The following is a 17,062-nucleotide window of genomic DNA, read 5'->3' as shown; positions in this document are numbered from 1 at the left end:
TAGAGGCCGAGCCTCCATGGCAGCCCTTCCCGCTTTCGCCCACCCCCGGGACCACTCATGGGGGGTTGGGGAGGGTCCCCGTCCTCCGGCATCAGCGGGCGCAGGCCCGAGCGCAAAGACACGCACTCTTGCGGCGCACTCTTGCGGCCCTCTTTTCCAAGCAGCGTAATCCCTCCGCAGCGGGCCGCGCACTAGTTTTGATCACGCCCCGCCCCCTAGCCGCTAGCGTCACCTCCGCCACTCGACTTGAGTGCTTTCCAGCAGCTTCCAGAATCCATCGCCTCCCCAAAACCGGCCACTCACACTCGGCGGGCTCGGCAGCCACCCGCCCCGCCCCTACTCGTCGTCGCAGTTGAAACTGCGGCTGCGACTGCAGGGCGGAGCAGACAGCCACGCCCTCTGCGGAGCTCTGCCGGAAGTGCTCTGATCTTTGTCTTCCCCGCCACGCCTACGTCCTTTTAATCCCAGAGCGCAGCAGGAAGGGAGACTGTTTTGCTGCGGACTCAAGCCGGAAGTTGCTTTCCTGGCGGAGACGCCGGTGGGGGAGGAGTAGTCCGAGGCGAACGTGGGTTGGACGTTGCGAGTAGATGGTGTGGAGCCCACGCTGGAACAGGAGTTCGAACCGATCCGAAACGAAGAAAAGCAGCGTCCCGGGCAGGTAAGGGAGAAGTAATAGTTTTTTCGGTCCTGGAAATAAGGGAAAAGAAAAGGGACGGCTGGGGCGACAGGTGGGTAGTAGGCTTGCTGAAAGGATGGACTGGGACCAGGTTCAGGTGGGGAGTCTTGATGACTAGGGGATGGAGCTGGAGTTACAGATCCGTTTGGGCTCAGAGAGGTAAACACAAGAGAAACCAGAGTTTGCTTGGGTCTCCCGGGGATTGTGGAGATGGCACGGTTAGCGGAACGCCTCTTGGGCTTTGAACTCACCTCGACTGTTCTATCCGTCTCTGATTCGGACAGCTGGGTTTGGCACCACTCAGGGCTGGGCGTTCACAGGGACCTGGTGCCCTGGCTTTATGTCTGTGGTGGCCTCGCCTTTGATAGTTCACGTGCTGAGCCCACTTGGTCTGGGGAGGGGGCAAGCTCAGGCCATTCTTTTCCTGGGTTTCCTGTTGTGCGCACGGGACTGAGTTAAGTTTAGTTGCATGCCCCTTGCGATTCGCAGGGTTAACTTTATACTTTCACTGAATCTTTACTGGGTCCGTACTGGGCTAGTAATTCCTATTAGGGGCTCTGGACTGTTAGAAGAAAGATGCTGGGGCGAAGTGGAGGAAGAGAAGGCTGGAGGTTCTGGTCTTAGTGTGCCGTGGATTTGGTCATGACCTTTCAGCCACACTGAGCTTTTGGGATGGACTTTGCTGTAATCAGACTAGAATAAATAGGTGATTCTAAGCTGAGCAGTGACAGACTTGTTTTCTAGGAGCATCGTTTTGATAGTGATATGGGATGGAAAGAAACATTGTCAGAGAACTGTCCCCAGAATTTGGTGACATTTACTGCGTGAGGAAGAGGGAGAAATGAGTGCAGAACCACTTTCTAGTCTGCGTTTGGAAGGCTGTCGGTGCCAAAATTTAGGTGAGATGCAGGGAGGCGAAGCAGGTTATTTTTGAAGGGAAGATAATGAAGGCAGCTGTTTAGAGACAAATTAAGTTTTAATAGCCATCCCAGGATTTTGTGTATTTGAAATGTTGACTGGAGGGATCAGAGTAGATTTGAAGACTCCTCAGGTTTTACTTCTGTAATTGAGGCAGAAAGAGAACCACCTGAAACGTTTTCTTCCATCCCTCAGGCTGATAGAAATTTTCACCCAAAATAACATTTAAGATACCTGGCCCATCAGTTTCTCCTTTGAGAATGAGTGCTACAGAATAAGGTGCACTGCATATTTTCTATATGGTGAAATACAAAGCTAGCACCAAGTAGTAGTAGCTGTCATTTATTGTGTTAATCACTTCATATGCATTGTCTCATTTGATTCTCAGGTTTAACAAACTTTTTTTTGTTTTTTTGGTGGCACTAGGTTTGAACTCAGGGCCTCATGCTTGCAAGGAAGGCACCCTTACCACTTGAGCCAGCCAACCCTTTTTTGTGATGAGTATTTTTGAGATAGGATTTCACAAACTAATTGGGCGGGCTGGCTTTGAAACATGATTTTCCTGATCACTGCCTCCTGAATAGCTAGGATTTCAGGCACCAGCAAAATAGTTTATGAAATGAATCCATGAACCAAAAGTGGTTGTCCTAAAATCATGATTTCTTACGTTTTGGAAAGACTTATGCTTGAAGTTACATTACAGTATCTTGCCTAAGTGGTAATTCTCCTCTGATTAAAGGACTTCTGTATTTAGTTTTGCTATTTTAGTTATGTATTTAGTGGTACTGGGGTTTGAACTCAGGACCTATATCTTGAGCCACTCCACCAGCCCTTTTTTGTGTTGGTTTTGTTTTTCAAGATGGGATGGCTTTGAACCATGACCCTTCTGATGTCTGCTTCCTGAGTAGTTGGGATTACAGGCATGAGCCACAGGCACCCGACTGGTTTTGCTATTTTAAATAGTATTTAAACTGCTCTTAATAACTTTTTCTTTATATTGAGCCTTATCTCATAATTTTGGCTCTACTGAATGTAGAGTCCACCGAACTACACTGAAAACAAACTTGTAGTATGAGAGTGCTTATATTTTTGTTCTGATACATTTACAAATATAAGTATTTTGTTTGAAACTTTAACAAAAGTATTATTCTCAAGTCATGAAGGACTAGTGGCTGAAAACAGTAGGAATGTATGAAATGTGTGGCTTGCTCTTTTATTTCTGTCAGGTAGTTAATCATAATGCTGGCATATTTGTTTCAAATTGTGTATAGACTTAAAAAGCTGGGTTTTCAAATTCCAGTGGACATAGTCTGCTTTCAATAGTAGCTGCCTTACTGTAAGAAAGTCGGTTATGAAAATGTAGCCTATTGCCATGCTCTGCCTGCTCCCTATATATTTGCTAAATCCGTAAGTTTAGGTGTTTTCAACTTCAAGATCACAATTGTAGGCTATGTTTATCCTGGAACATATGCTCTCAAAATATACTTGATATATATCTCTCATAAAATAGCAAAGTTCATTTTATATTGAATAGGATTTTTGTTTAATTGTCTATTAACTTTTTTTTTCCAGGGTTCATTGAAAAATCCTTAGTGATATTGACATGTTTCAAGTGACATAAATTAGCCAATGACTCGGAATGATGGATTCTCTGAAGATTGGAAATGGTTTGCCAATGATTGAACCAGGGACAGATAAGGGGATACCTTCACTCCCCATGGTGGGGTACTTGGGAAAAGTTAGTGAACTTATTTTTTGCCTCAGTGCAAAGTTTTTTCCCCCCTCCTATTTTTGAGATTTAAATTCATTTTTAATTTTATCAGTTAACATCTGAAAAAATTGTATCTTCCACGGAAATCTTACAGCAATGGCGAAAGATTGTTTTAATGTGTTTACCTCTCTGTTATATGTGCAAATAGAAATAAAACATAGATCTGTGGTTTACTATTCTTTGAAAATATAGGTCATACCATTTTCCTGGCAGTTGATATTTCTTTTTTCTTGCAAATAAAACTGATGCTAAACACTTAAAATTTAATATTTAAAACTATTATTTAAATATTTAAATAATATAATTTAATTTATAAATTTAATATTTAAAACAAGTAGTAGCATGTTAAAATGTCATATGCATTTCTTTTATTTGCTGTGTTTAATCTTGCCAGGACACTTCTACTTAAAAGTTGTAATTTTTTTCTGGTTACTCTTCTATTAAACTTTTTTTGTAATTTGACATATTTTAGGAATGTCTGTATTTTAATTTGCTTTATTTCTCTTTTAGAATTATGATTCAGCTAAAGTTACATCAGATGGGTATTGTCCTGCTTGTAAAGAGAAGGGAAAGTTAAAAGCCTTAAAGACTTACCGAATTAGTTTTCAAGAATCTGTCTTTCTGTGTGAGGATCTGCAGGTAAAGTACCCATCCTAAATAGTACATTGACTTTAGCCTTTTGCTTTTTTTCTTCCACATCAAAATATTTACTCATTTTGTATTTTTTGTAGAGTGTAGTTTTTTAAGCATAGGTAATCTTGGTTTCCAAATCTGTCTAGTATGCTGTTTTATTTATTTATTTATTTATTTGTATACAATTTTAAATTGCTTATGTTGTTTTCCATCTAGATTCTTGAGTAGTTGGGTGTGACTGTTCTTAACCTTGTAGGAGTTAACTGGTTAACTGTTACTATATAGTAGTTACTCCCTCGTCTTACTTGTTTATAAACTTTGTGACCCATTGGAAAAGTTAATAATCTCCAATTTACCTGGAAAAAAATTTTGGAAATTGGTTAGTTCAAAAACAATGTGTACGCTCTGAGCTAAATAGTGCATACTTAAAAGCTGTAAGCTGGGCATGGTGGTGCCTATCTGTAATACTGACATTTGGAAAACTAAAGCAAGGAGGGCCATAAGTTTGAAGCCAGCCTGGGCTACACACAGGGAGAACTTGCCTCAAAAAAAAAAAAAAAAATTAAAATTAAAAGGCTCTGAATATCTTTTAGAGTTAATTATAGTGATTTTTATTCAATGCTACATCTCTTATGGGAGCGCATTAAATTCTGTAATACTCTACATTTTATTGTACTTGACAGTTTCTGAAACTTTTATACATGTTTAATTCTCAGAACTTTGCAAGATAGGTATTCCCATTTTTTAATTAAGAAATCAGATTTAGAGAGTTTAGGAACAGAAAATTTTTGTAAAGCTGCAGAGATATGTTTATAATGTAGTCTTCTAATGTCAGATCTGTTTACTTCAGATAAACTAGTAGTTCATGAGAATCACCTGGTGTGCCATTAAAATATTTCTGTCTCCCCAGGTTCACACTTGGAATTCTTGGGAGACTGAGATCTGGAGGATCTCAGTTTAAGGCCAGCCAGAGCAAATAGCTCAAGAGACCTCCCCCCCATCTCCCAAATTACCAGAGCAAATGAACTGAAGGTATGGCTCAAGCGGTAGAGTGCCTGCTTTGCAAGCACAAAGCCCTGAGTTCAAACCCCAGTCCCACCAAAAAAAAACTGGGGGTCTTACCTCCAGGTACTGATTCAGTAGAGTTGTCCCAGACTTCTATAGTTTTGTAACTTGAGGCCTAATGATCAGCCCAGTTTGGAAAATGCTAGACTAAATCACATGGTTGGTAATAGTTATGTTGCTGGGTATATTTTGAAGAAAAACCATTCCAGGCATGTTTAAAAATACAAACATATCTTCATTATGCATTTATTTAGTTAAATATGAATGCCCCTGTGTTGACACTATTGCTAACATAGTGCTAAGAAAGATAGTGATGAATAAAACCAAAAAATTCTTGTGTTACTTAAGGAAGGTTATGTTTTAGAGTGGAAAAGATAGTACAGATGAAAAACAGGTAAGGCATAAGTTGTGTCAAGTGATGAAAAATACCGGGGAGTCTGGCACAGTGGCAGGCATTCAGAATCCCAGCTACTTGGGATGCTGAGGCAAGAGGATTAACAGTTCAAGGTCAGCCTTGGCAACAGTGTGAGATCCTGGCTCACCAAAAAAGAAAGAGAAGTGTTGATTAGAAAATAAAGCAATAGGGATCAGAGTGGCAGGGGAGAAGCTTGCAGTTTTAAATAGCTTGGTGAGGGGAGTGAAATTTGAGCAAAGGCCAGAGAGAGGAAGAGGAGAGAGGGGAAGCAGATACAAGGAAGGCCTTGAGAGTGGAGGCTGCCTGCCACATTTGTGCTGCTGCAGTGAAACCAGTAGAACAGGATTTTCATAAGTGATAGATGATGGGTTAGAAAAACAGTCGGGGTTGGGCAAAGTAGGATCTTACCATAGATGGTAAGATCTCTTTATTCTGGGCAAAATGATTAGCCATAGCATGGGTGTTGGCAGAAGAATGACGATAATCTGACTGATAAAAGGATCACTAAAACTGCTGGTTGAAAATACATGTAATAGGCAAAATGTGAAGCGGGGAGTCAGGATGTTTCTGTCCCCAGTTTTCTCACAGTTAAAACCCATGGATTTTCTGAATGAAAGGAGTGTCTTTTGTTATTCATAATGAGCCCCCTTGATTACACCTGAGTTGTGAATAGCCCCTGGATAACCTTAGCATGGGGTCCATGCTAAGATCTTAAAAGTTGCAACTTTAGCCCCAACCACCAACCCCCAGGAAAGGGAGAAGGGGCTGGATATCAGGTACTATAACAACTTAAACATTTAATGAGTGTCCAGGTTGCTAGAGGTACTGAGCCTCGATGGTCGGTATACCCAAGTGGAGTGAAAGTACCACACTACCTCCCTCCCTGCCCCAGTACCTTGTCCTGTGCATCTCTTCATCTGTAACCTTTCTAATGTCTTTTAGAGTAAACCAGTAAATGTATTTCCTTAACGCCTATGAGTGATCCTAGCAAATTAATTGTACCCAAGGAGGGGCTCACGGGAATCCCAGTTTGTTGACAGTTGGTCAGGAGTACAAGTTATTAGGCTTGGCAGTTGGCATCTAAAGAAGAGATAGTTTGTAGGATAGCCATTTGGTGTCCATTTCGGAATTGCTTGGTGTCCAAGTAGATAACATCAGAATTAAATTACAGAATACACAGTTGGTGTCCGCTGGAAAATGAGAATTGTCCATTTGTGTGGGAACAAAAACTCCATGCATCTGTCACAGAAGGGTGCTGCAGGCTTGTGAGAGTAGAGTAGAAAGGGGAAATGTTTTGTTTTTTCCCTTCAGACTAGTTGAAAGGCAGTTGCAGTATTTCAGGGAGAAAGGGTAATGGCAGAGGTGACAAGGCATGGATAAATTCTGTTTATATAGTTGCCCCTCAGTATCTATGGGTGATTTGTTCTAGGATTGTGTTTATATAAGGGATGCTCAGGTCCCTTTAAAGTGGCATAGTGTTTGCATATAACGTATGTCCACCCGTATACTTTCAAGCCGTTTCTAGATTACTTACGATACCTAATACGATGTAAATGCTATGTTATGCTGTGTCACTTAGGGAATAATGACAAGAAAGTCTACGTGTAGGTCTAGCTGAGTAGTACATGATCTTCAGTTGGCTGAATCCTTGGATGTGGAGCCCATGGATACAGAACCTGTGGATACAGAGGGCCGACTATACTTTGAAGGTAAAACCAACAGGATTTACTGAAGGATTGGGATATAGAGCAGGGGAGAGAAATCCAGGATGATTCCAAGATTTTTGGCCTGAACAATTGGTAAAGTTGCCAGTTACTGAGCTAGGAAGGACTTTGAGAAAAGCAAGATTTAGGGAGAAGATCAGAAGGTCAGGACTGTTAAACTTGAAACTTCTAACCCCTGCGGAGTAAGCAGTTGGGTCTAGATGTGTGACATTAGGTGGAGAGTTTGAGATTGGAGATAAAGCAACTGCAAGAATAGGGAGTTAATTTAGGAATATGGATCAAGAAGTCCGCAGACTGAGCCCTGAACCAATCCATAATTAAGAGGCTAGGAGATGAAGTAGAGCTCAGGAGAATCTGAGAAGTGGACAGTTTGGGAGGCGTAAAACCAGGAAGGAGAGGGCATTGTTCTAGAAGTGAAGACAGGAAGGGAGGAAGGTGTCATTACCTTCAAATGCTGCTGAGAGCTCCTGGAGTCTGAGGACTCAACTCAACCTTCACTAGTGTGGGGGGTGGGGAGGGAGGGAGGAGTTCTTGAAGATCTCAGGGAGAATAGGTTGGTAAAGCAGTGGTGATGAAAACCTGTTAAAGTGAAGGGGAGAAAGAGAATTGAAAAGTGGTCTATCTATTAGAAAGTGGAAAAGGGCTGGAGGCATATCCCTGGAGCAGGGGGTGGGTGTGTTCTGTTGCCCAAGGGATGGGGTTGATTCCAGGAGTTTTGACATCCCATTCATTGTAGACTCTATACAGTTTACTAATTAACTCAAAGCTGTAGAATTGTGAACAAAATAACTACCACCTCCTTTGAAAGATAAGAATAGAGAAATCCCTGTCCTCAGGAGATAGGTTTTAGTCTTTATTTTATTTTTTTTTTGTGGTACTGGGGTTTGAACTCAGTGCCTTGTGAACAGACACTCTACTACTTGAGCCATTCCCCTCAGCCTGAAGCATTCCTTTTTAAGTGATAAGGAATATATATAATCAAGAATTTTAAAGTATACTTAAGTGTTTAAAAAAAACCAAAAACTCTTTAACTTACAAAAGTTTTCTTTTGGCTCATGATTTTGGAGGGTCCAGTCCTTGATCAGTTGGTCCCATCCTAACTGGGTTAATTGTTAATCATTATGAGCCCTGTGTAATTTATGAAGTAGATTTGTTTAATAGCAGAGGTCAGCAAACTGTATGATGGAGTTTGGTGGCACTGGGGTTTGAACTCAGGGCCTCACACTTGCTAAGCAGGTGCTCTACCACTTCAGCCACTCCGCCAACCTGGAAACCTCTTTTAATCAGGGATGTACAGTAAAATGTTTCTTGATTTGAAAAAAAGAAATTACTAACATTCAGAATTCTCCAAAATTAATAACAAATTGGAATTGCCAGGTGTTTTAGTAGGGAGTTGTAACTTCTCCTGACCTGGGGTGGTTTATTATTAAGTGTTTACTTTGGAGCATTTCACTATTTAGTTCTTTATTTTAAAAAAAGTATGAACTTTATAATAGAGTTGATTTTAAATTTTTTATTTTATTTTTACATTTATTTTTAATTTTGGGTGGATTTAGTACACTTAAGGTGTCTAGACATTCTCAAAGAAGTGCTGATTGCCAGGATTGAAAACGCAACCTGTGATGGGTTTTGCTATGTGCTGGGGTGTGCCTTGAACTCTATGCTCCTGCCTTAGCCTCCCAGGTATTTGGTATTAAAAGCATGTGCCACTATGCCCTGCTGTAAATATTTTTAAGTAATTAGTGTGAAGTCATCAAAGAAAACATTTATTTTCTTGTCTTTTTGTAAAATGAGTATAAATTATTTGTGTAATTTGTCTTTGGCCATACCTTACAGACCGTTACTTTCCAAATAAAAGATGTTTTCCTTATCTCTGTATTACAGTAATTCATTTAAGCAGCTCCAAAAAAAATAATCACTGAAAGAGACAGCATTAGTTTTTTCTCAGCATTAAGTTTTAGATGATGTTAGATGACTGTACTAGACTAACAAGTTAGTACTATGTATCTTTTATGGCTGTTATTTGAAGGCCCATGTATCTTCTTACTACTTTTTTTGAAGCTAGATCAAAAGTTTTATTCGAGTTAAAAAAGATACATGCTCATTATAAATAGAATCTAAGATGGGATATAATGACATAAATATAAAAGAACTAATTTATTAAAGAGGAGAAATCAAGGCAAAGACAAATTATAATTTAGATTGGCCCAGTGATAGGAGTACAGATTATAGAAAAAAAGTGAAGACTCTTGCAAACCCTGTGGGGAAACCATCCGCTAACTTTTGTGGCTCAGGTCCCCTCGTGCTTTAATTATGGGGGAAAAAGAAATAACAGTTGATCATCATAATGATTTTTAAGTGCCCCATATAGTTCAGGATTATTAGGTATATAACTTTTTTCACCTTACAAAAATGAAACCTTATACCCGTAATACTGTACTTTCCCCACTTTTCAGCCCCTGACAGCCGCTACCCCAATTGCCTGTTTCTGTGAATCTCACTACTCTAAATGCCTCATAGTGTTTTTCTTTTTTGTAGCTTGCTAATTTACTTAGTATCATCTCAAGGTTCATCCATGTTATAGCATGTGATAGGATAGCCTTCCTTATTCAGGCTGAATAATGTTCCATTCATCTGTCAGACTTTTAGTTTGTTTCCCCTTTGGCTATAGTGAATAATGCTATAATGAATGAATATGGGTATGCAATATCTCCTTAAGATTCTGCTTTTTTTTTTTTTGGAAGGTGGGGAGAATATATACCTTTTTTTTTTTTTCTGGCAGTATTGGGATTTGAACTCAGGGCCCACACCTTGAGCCACTTTCCCAGCCCTTTTTTTGTGATGGTTTTTTTTGAGACAGGGTCTCATGAACTATTTTGCCCTGGCTGGCTTCGAACTGCGATCCTCCTGATCTGCACCTTCTGTCTAGCTAGGATTACAGGCATGAGCCACCAGTGCCTGGCTGAGAATGTATACATTTTCTTGACGTTCAGTACACAATTACTGCCACTGAGGGGTTTTTGGGTTTTTTTGAGATAGGGTATTACTATGTAGCCCAGGCTGGCTCTGAACTCACTGTGTATCCCAGGCTGCCCTTAAACTTGAAATCCTCAGCATCCCAAATATTAGGGTTACAGGCATGTGCCACCATGCTTGGCATGCTACTGACTTTAAAGTATTATCGGTTTCTTGGTATAGAATTGGATTTAGGAAATGTCAAGATAGATAACATCATCAACGTTATTATTGACGCTCACCATATAATTAGTTGGTAATAGAATCCAGAACTTGTCCATGTATACTAAAGAATTTCATAATCAAGCTGTAGAATGCCTGCCTAGCAAGTATGAGACCCTGAGTGCAAATTCCAGTACCACCAAAAAAAAAAAAAAGGAAAGAATTTTATAAGTATATTTTGAGTGTTTACTTGCATAGAAGTAGATAAGGGAATTTAGTGTATTTTACTTCCCCACTGCTCTGAAATGAATCTATCACTTCAAAATATAGCATACAAAATGTGGCTTCTTTTATTATTTTCATGATTCTCTGAGCTGACCAGGCAGTTCTCCACTCCACACAGTATCCTCTGGGAAGGCTGACATGCCTTCGAGTCTGGCAATAACACTGGCTGCTGTTAGAGGGCTTAGCTCAGACCCTCGCTGGTTAATTGGGCTTCTCACAGCATGGTAGCTGGGACTAGAAGCAGGGCTCAAAGAGGACAGGTATGATGAGCCAGTGCCTGTCAGGCCTCCATGGACGTCGTGTGTCCCAGCAAAACTAGAAACATGGCTGAGCCCAGTCTGTGTAGAGGACTGATGACTTGACTATATGAGGGTGTTGATTACCAGGAGTCTGGTTCCTTAGTTCACTGGAGGCCACTAAGGTTGCAGTCTACTGTACTTGTTTAGAAGGCATATTTTAAGGTTTTTCTTGGTATTTTTTTGACATGAGCATCTCATTATGTAGGACAGGTTGGCCTTGAACTCATTATCATTATACCTCAGACTCTCCAGTGCTGGAATTACAGGTGTGTACCACCATGCCTGGCTCTAGAGGCAAATTTTAAATGCCTTCTATAGGTTCTTAAATTTGTTTTGTGGAGTATTTAGGTGGTCTTCAGAGTTTGGGAAAATTTACTGTTGGTTTGTTTACATTTTTTGTGTGTGGCTAAAATTGTGTTAATGTGCAATAGATGCTATAAGCCACTAAAATTCTGCTGATTTGACTCTACCTAGTTAGGACATAAAATAGTAGCATTCTCAGATTTCATGTTCAGTTTCAAAATACAGGATAAGTAGAAATTGCCCTATGCAAAGTTTTTACTTGGAAACACTTTTTTTTTTTTCTTTGTTGGTGGAGTGGGGGTTTTTTTGAACACAAGACTTTAAGCTTGCAAAACAGTTGCTCTATTTGAGCCATGCCTCTTGTCCATTTTGCTCTAGTTATTTTGGAGATACGGTCTCATGAACTATTTGCCTGAACTCCCCTCCCCTCCTCTCCCCTCCCCATCCTCTCCCATTGTGTTCCTCCCAAGCTTAGCCTCCTGAGTAGCTCAGATCATAGGTGTGAGCCACTGTGCCCAGCTTCTCTTTCAGGTTTTAGTATTATACAGTGCGTCTATCAGAACAACAACACTCATCATTGTCTTTCTTTACGTCGTTGAAATTTTTAAGTTTATTTGACGTTAGCTTTTTTATTAAAGCAAAAATAAGTATGTTTTCCTTTTTGATTTACCCTAGTATAACTCAGATTAAACCCTTGGTTGTTCAGATTAACTAGGAAAAATTGTTCTTTTGAGGGGCAAATTTTGATGAAATAGTTTCTATTTCTTTCAAATTTAGGTTGATAAATACACTGTCATGTCAAATTAATGCTAAAAGCTGTGTTTTTCATGGCATAGAAACTAAAGTTAAACTTGAGCTTATTTGAATTTTTGTAGTTTTTATGATTTTATTTTTCCTTTCTAGTGCATCTATCCTTTGGGCTCTAAATCACTTAGTAATTTAATTTCTCCTGATTTGGAAGATTGTGACATTCCCAGTAAACCTCAGAAAAGAAAGATCTTGGAAACCAACTATAAAGATTCACTTCTTTTAGCAAATTCCAAAAAGACGAGAAACCATACTGTTACGGATGGGGAACAGATTTTGCAGAGTAAACGTAATGGAGAGGTATGTGATGAAATCTCACCAAACTTACCATGTAGTAGCAGTCAACAGAATCCAATTCAGACCGCTGATTCCCTGGAGCAGAATGAGACTCTGCAAGATGATGGTGAAGTTGACATGGCTACTGAGGAAAAACCTGTTTCAGTTGCTGTCTCAGAAACTGGGGGAATTTCCCCTCAAAGTGAAGGATCGGAACTGGAAATGCCATTGGACAGCAGATGTGTGTCATTTTGCCAGACATTACGTGTGCAGTGGAAAAATGCTCATGCTCTCTGTTGGTTAGACTGTATCCTGTCAACCTTGGTGCATTTGGAAAGGTTGAAGAACACTGTGACTGAACTGTACTCCAAGGAGGAGTCTATATTTTGGCAGTTGTTTGAAAAATATCATCAAGCAAATAAGCTTTTGTATGACTGCCAGTCAGATGGAGTTAAAGGTTGGTGCAAATGTATTATTTAATCTTGAATTTTTAAAGGTGTTAGTGTCGAGAGGCTGGCGGAGTAACTCAAGCAGTAGAGCACCTGCCTAGCAAGCCTGAAGCCCTGAGTTCAAACCCCAGTACCAAAACCAACCAACCAAACAAAAAAGATGTTAATGTTGAGTTGTTGAGTTCTGTCTCAGCACGTGGAAAAGACCTGCAGTAATTTCTGTTCTGCGTGGACACCTGGGGGCAGGAAGCCCAGGAGTAGGGTTGTGAAAGTTGAGAGAACACCAGTTACAATATGATGATTGCCACAAAAAGGCTGTCTTTGTAAAACTCCGAGTGAAAGAGGAAGAAACAGTGATGGGTCTTAGCCTGCAGGGTGATAGTGCTCACCACAGAATCCATCATAGTCAAACCACAATTTCTTTTTTCTTCCACTCCATGTCTCCCCATCCACAATACAGACCAGGCACAGGGCCTGGGCTGAGGTGTATATAGGGTAGGTTTACTTTGCCGTCTCTCTCTGTAGTCAGTGTAAGAACACAGCCTATGGTAAGCTCCAGGAGGCCCAAACCATAAATTTTATACCTACCTATGTGTTCTTTCCATCTCATCACCCTTTCCCCAAAGGCAGTCATCCTGAATTGTCTTTTAGCATTTCTCCTCTTAATAGTTTTTCTTAACATACGTATAGCTGAACAATACATTGCAAACGTAGTCTGTTTTAAACTTTTTTTTTTTTTTTAACTTTTTTAAAGGGTGTTGTGCAATGTGTCTTCTGGAACCTCTTCTCTTTCCTTTCTCAGTGTGGGAGTCTCACTGTGTTACCCTAGTTCAGACTCCTGGACTCAAGTGATCCTCCCATTTTAGTCCCCTGATTTCTGGGATTACAGATGTGTACCTCCACACCCAGCTCCTTTTCTTTTTGTAAGGATTGATCTGTGAAGCTGCTTATAACTGTGATTCAAATTTTCATCTATGTGTAATATTTTCATTTTAGAAATATATCAATACAGTCTTCCCTCAATGTATCCACGTAGGATTGGTTCCAGGACCTCCTACAGATACCCAAAGGATGCTTATGTCCTTTATGTAAAATGGCAGAAGTACTGGAGGTGTGACTCAAGCTGTAGAACACCTGCTTTGCAAGTGTGAAACTCTGAGTTCAAACCCCAGTCACACCAAAAAAAAAAAAAAAAATTCTGAAAATGGCATATCTGTATAGAACCTGTGCACATCTTCCTGCTTGAGCCACTCCGCCAGCCCCTTTGTGCACATCTTCCTGTATCCATTCACTTTTCTCTTGTCTGCCTGCCTTCCTTCCTGCCTTCCTTCCTTCCTCACTAGCCACATTGAAATTATGTATAGTTTTATTTTACTTTATTTGTGGTGCTTAGGATCAAACCCAGTATGTTGTGCATGCTAGGCAAGAGCTCTACCACTCAGTCCTCCCCTATATTTTAAATGATTTCTAGATTACTTATTATTCCTAGTGCAGTATAAATGACATACACATAGTGGCATTTCGATACAGATAGAGTTTTTTTCTAAGTATTTTCAATCCATGGTTGGTCGAGTCTAGGGAGGCGAAATCTGCAGATACTGAGGGCTGACTGCACATTTATTCGCCTGTCAGTAGACAGTGGGTCACTTTTTTGCTATTAGAAATATACTGCTGTGACCATTCTTAGGTAGTTCTCCAAGGCATAGCATGAATAGGAGACTTTCTCTTGCATATACCATAGGAATGGATTTGCCAAATCATAGGGCTCTAAGTTCAGATTTACAGATGATGGCAACTGCTTTCAAACTGGTTGTACCAGTCAGTACTCTGATAAGCAATATATGAGCTACCTTCCTGACCCATACATTGTGCCTTAGATATTTCCATACAGAGAGTGGTATGAAAGGATCTTTGGTCTCGCTTTACCTTTCCCAGATTTTAAAACAGATAATCTATTGGCTCTTCATGCATTTGACCATGTATGTGCCCTGTTTTGTGACAGGGTGTGTCTTATCACTGTTGTATTGAGCTTCATGTTCTTACTGATTTGTATGAGTTTTCTTATTTCCTTGTTGCTATTTTTATGTCAAATATGTTTTGCTGATTGTTCACCCAGTTTGGAGCTTGTGTTTTTACTTTTATTTATCCTTTTCTTAATTTTTTTATTTTTGTGGTATGCGACTTGAACTCAGGGCTGCACACCTGGTAGGTAAGCGCTACCATTTGAGCCAGGCCATGAGCCCTGATTTTGAAATTCTTCATTCAGTTAATATTTGTGTATGGTGTGAGTTAAGGATCCATTTTTCTCATCTACATAGCTAGTTTTTCTCATTTCACTTCTCTTGTCAGTTGATCTGCCATGCCACCTTTGTTATATTGCAACATTGTATGAATGTGTTCAGCTTTCCCCTGACTACTCTTAATACTTTTTTTTTTCCTTTTTTTTTTAACTTGTATCTGTGCTATTTTATTAAGGCTTTTTTATTTAGGAGGGCAAGAATCCTCACCTTTCTTGAATTTATATTGAAGTGTTGTGGTTTGTTTTTTCCTGATCTTATTTGTGCATGTATTTTTTTTGACAATACTTGACATTATACCATGCTTTCTTCACTTGGTATTATAGGTATTCTTTTTCACTAATGTTCTAAAATTGTGACTTCTGTCATGCAGTCCTTTCTGTGGATCCTGCACATTGCTTCCCTTGTGGACCAGTTAGACTGCTTACCACTTTTTGCTATTATGAATTCATACCATGACAGATACCCATGTATCTCTAGAATACATTGCATGTAAATATCCTAGAAGGAGTGGGAGATGGCTCAAGTGATAGAACACTGCCCAATATGAAAATAAAAAATTAAGTTACATTGATACATCCAAGATTTTTATATGCAGCTATGAGCATGAACATTAATAGAATAAAAGTGATGCAAAACACACCCAAAAATAACATATGCAGTTATTTTCTATCATTTACAATGTAGTAGTTACAATTTTTCAAACAAAAAAGCAGAGTGAAAAATCAAAACCCCAACTTCTATTCATGTAAATTAGACTTATACTGAATCAGGCTAAATAACAACTAGTTAATCATCTAAAATAAATCTTTTGTTTCAATTTGAGGCCCCACCCCCCTTTGGGTGGGATTGGGGTTTGACCTCAGGACTTTGCACTTGCAAAGTGGGCGCTCTATACAGCTCAAGCCAAACCTCAAGTTCATTTTGCTCTGGTTATTTTGGAGACAGTCTCCTGATCTCAGCCTCCCAAGTACCTAGGACTACAGGTATGTGAGCCAGCTTGAATTCCAACACCAGCATCAATTTGAGTTTCCTTTGAGATTGAATTTTTTTCATGGTATCAGACATTTATGTTTTTTTGCCATTTTTGAGTCGGTTTTTTATAAGCATTTTTGCCTTCAGCTTTTTTGGGGAGGTTGTCTATCAGAACTGTGTAGGTGACAGTTGTTCATTTGATTATTGCAGAAGAGCAACAACTGAATGTTGGAATTTTAATTTTATATCTTTACCATATTAACTATAGAATAATTATAGTCTTTATAAACTGGTTTTAAATTATATATGAGCTTAATTACCTTGCATTATAAATTTTCTTTTTTTTTGTCATGAATAACAAAAAATTTGGTTAGCATTCAGTTTATTGAGAATTCATGTATTTTTTAAAGGAGAATCCAGGTATTTTCATTAATGGAACACCTAAGCAAAACATGCTCAAGCTGTGCATGAATTATTTAAAAAGATTTGAGTGAAAAGATTCATTGTAGCTTATGAGTATCTAGAGTCAGGTGCATATGGAGGCTTTTGTTCAAAATAATTTTCTTTCTAATCAAAAACATGAACGGGGATGTGCCCAGGATGCTTATCACTTTAATATTTATAGTATTGGGAAAAGAAATTTTCATCCAAAGGGGAGTGATTAGTAAAACTGTGTCAGTTACATGTAACAGCTAGCTTAGAAGTGCATTGTAAAGCAAATTTGTGGGAACAAAGCAAAATGTGGAATTCTGTAAACTCTGGAAGCCACTGAAGACGCCCTTCCCCCCTCCCCATATGCCAAATACTACTTTGGGAAATAATTATAACTTTAGTAAGACTTCTTATCACTACAGAAAGTAAATAATTAGATGTGTCTAGCATAAAGAGTATTTGCATATAAAGTATTTGTAAATAGCTTTTGTTTCAGAGGGGGACCAAAATATTTGAAAGATTGGGTATTATTAATCTGAAAAATTCAAAATCTGAAACTT

At 39.4% G+C, this 17,062-nt stretch overlaps 1 protein-coding gene and 1 non-coding gene across 4 annotated transcripts in view; one reads left to right on the top strand and one right to left on the bottom strand.

Moving 5' to 3' along the window:
- Positions 1-476: 476 nt before the first annotated feature.
- Uspl1 (ubiquitin specific peptidase like 1) overlaps positions 477-17,062 on the top strand; it is a 36,436-nt gene continuing 19,850 nt past the window's right edge. Inside the window, exons 1-5 of one of the 3 annotated variants that reach the window (XM_074043609.1) lie at positions 477-658; positions 1,421-1,575; positions 3,167-3,332; positions 3,876-4,004; positions 12,170-12,806. In XM_074043609.1, the coding sequence (XP_073899710.1) occupies positions 3,234-3,332; positions 3,876-4,004; positions 12,170-12,806 (865 nt within the window). In that variant the 5' untranslated portion in view covers positions 477-658; positions 1,421-1,575; positions 3,167-3,233. Of the gene's footprint in view, positions 659-1,420; positions 1,576-3,166; positions 3,333-3,875; positions 4,005-12,169; positions 12,807-15,311; positions 16,082-17,062 lie in introns of those variants that run through there. The other 2 variants (XM_020175182.2, XM_020175187.2) reach the window with 2 other exon arrangements.
- On the bottom strand, positions 13,234-13,363 carry LOC141413207 (small nucleolar RNA SNORA51). Its single transcript, XR_012438015.1, has one exon. It is a non-coding gene; the product is annotated as a small nucleolar RNA SNORA51 (small nucleolar RNA).

Source organism: Castor canadensis, chromosome 10 (assembly GCF_047511655.1).
Source record: "Castor canadensis chromosome 10, mCasCan1.hap1v2, whole genome shotgun sequence".
In the NCBI taxonomy this organism is placed as follows: domain Eukaryota; kingdom Metazoa; phylum Chordata; class Mammalia; order Rodentia; family Castoridae; genus Castor; species Castor canadensis.
Note: the sequence above shows the minus strand (reverse complement) of the source record. Positions and strands in the feature narration are given on the sequence as shown.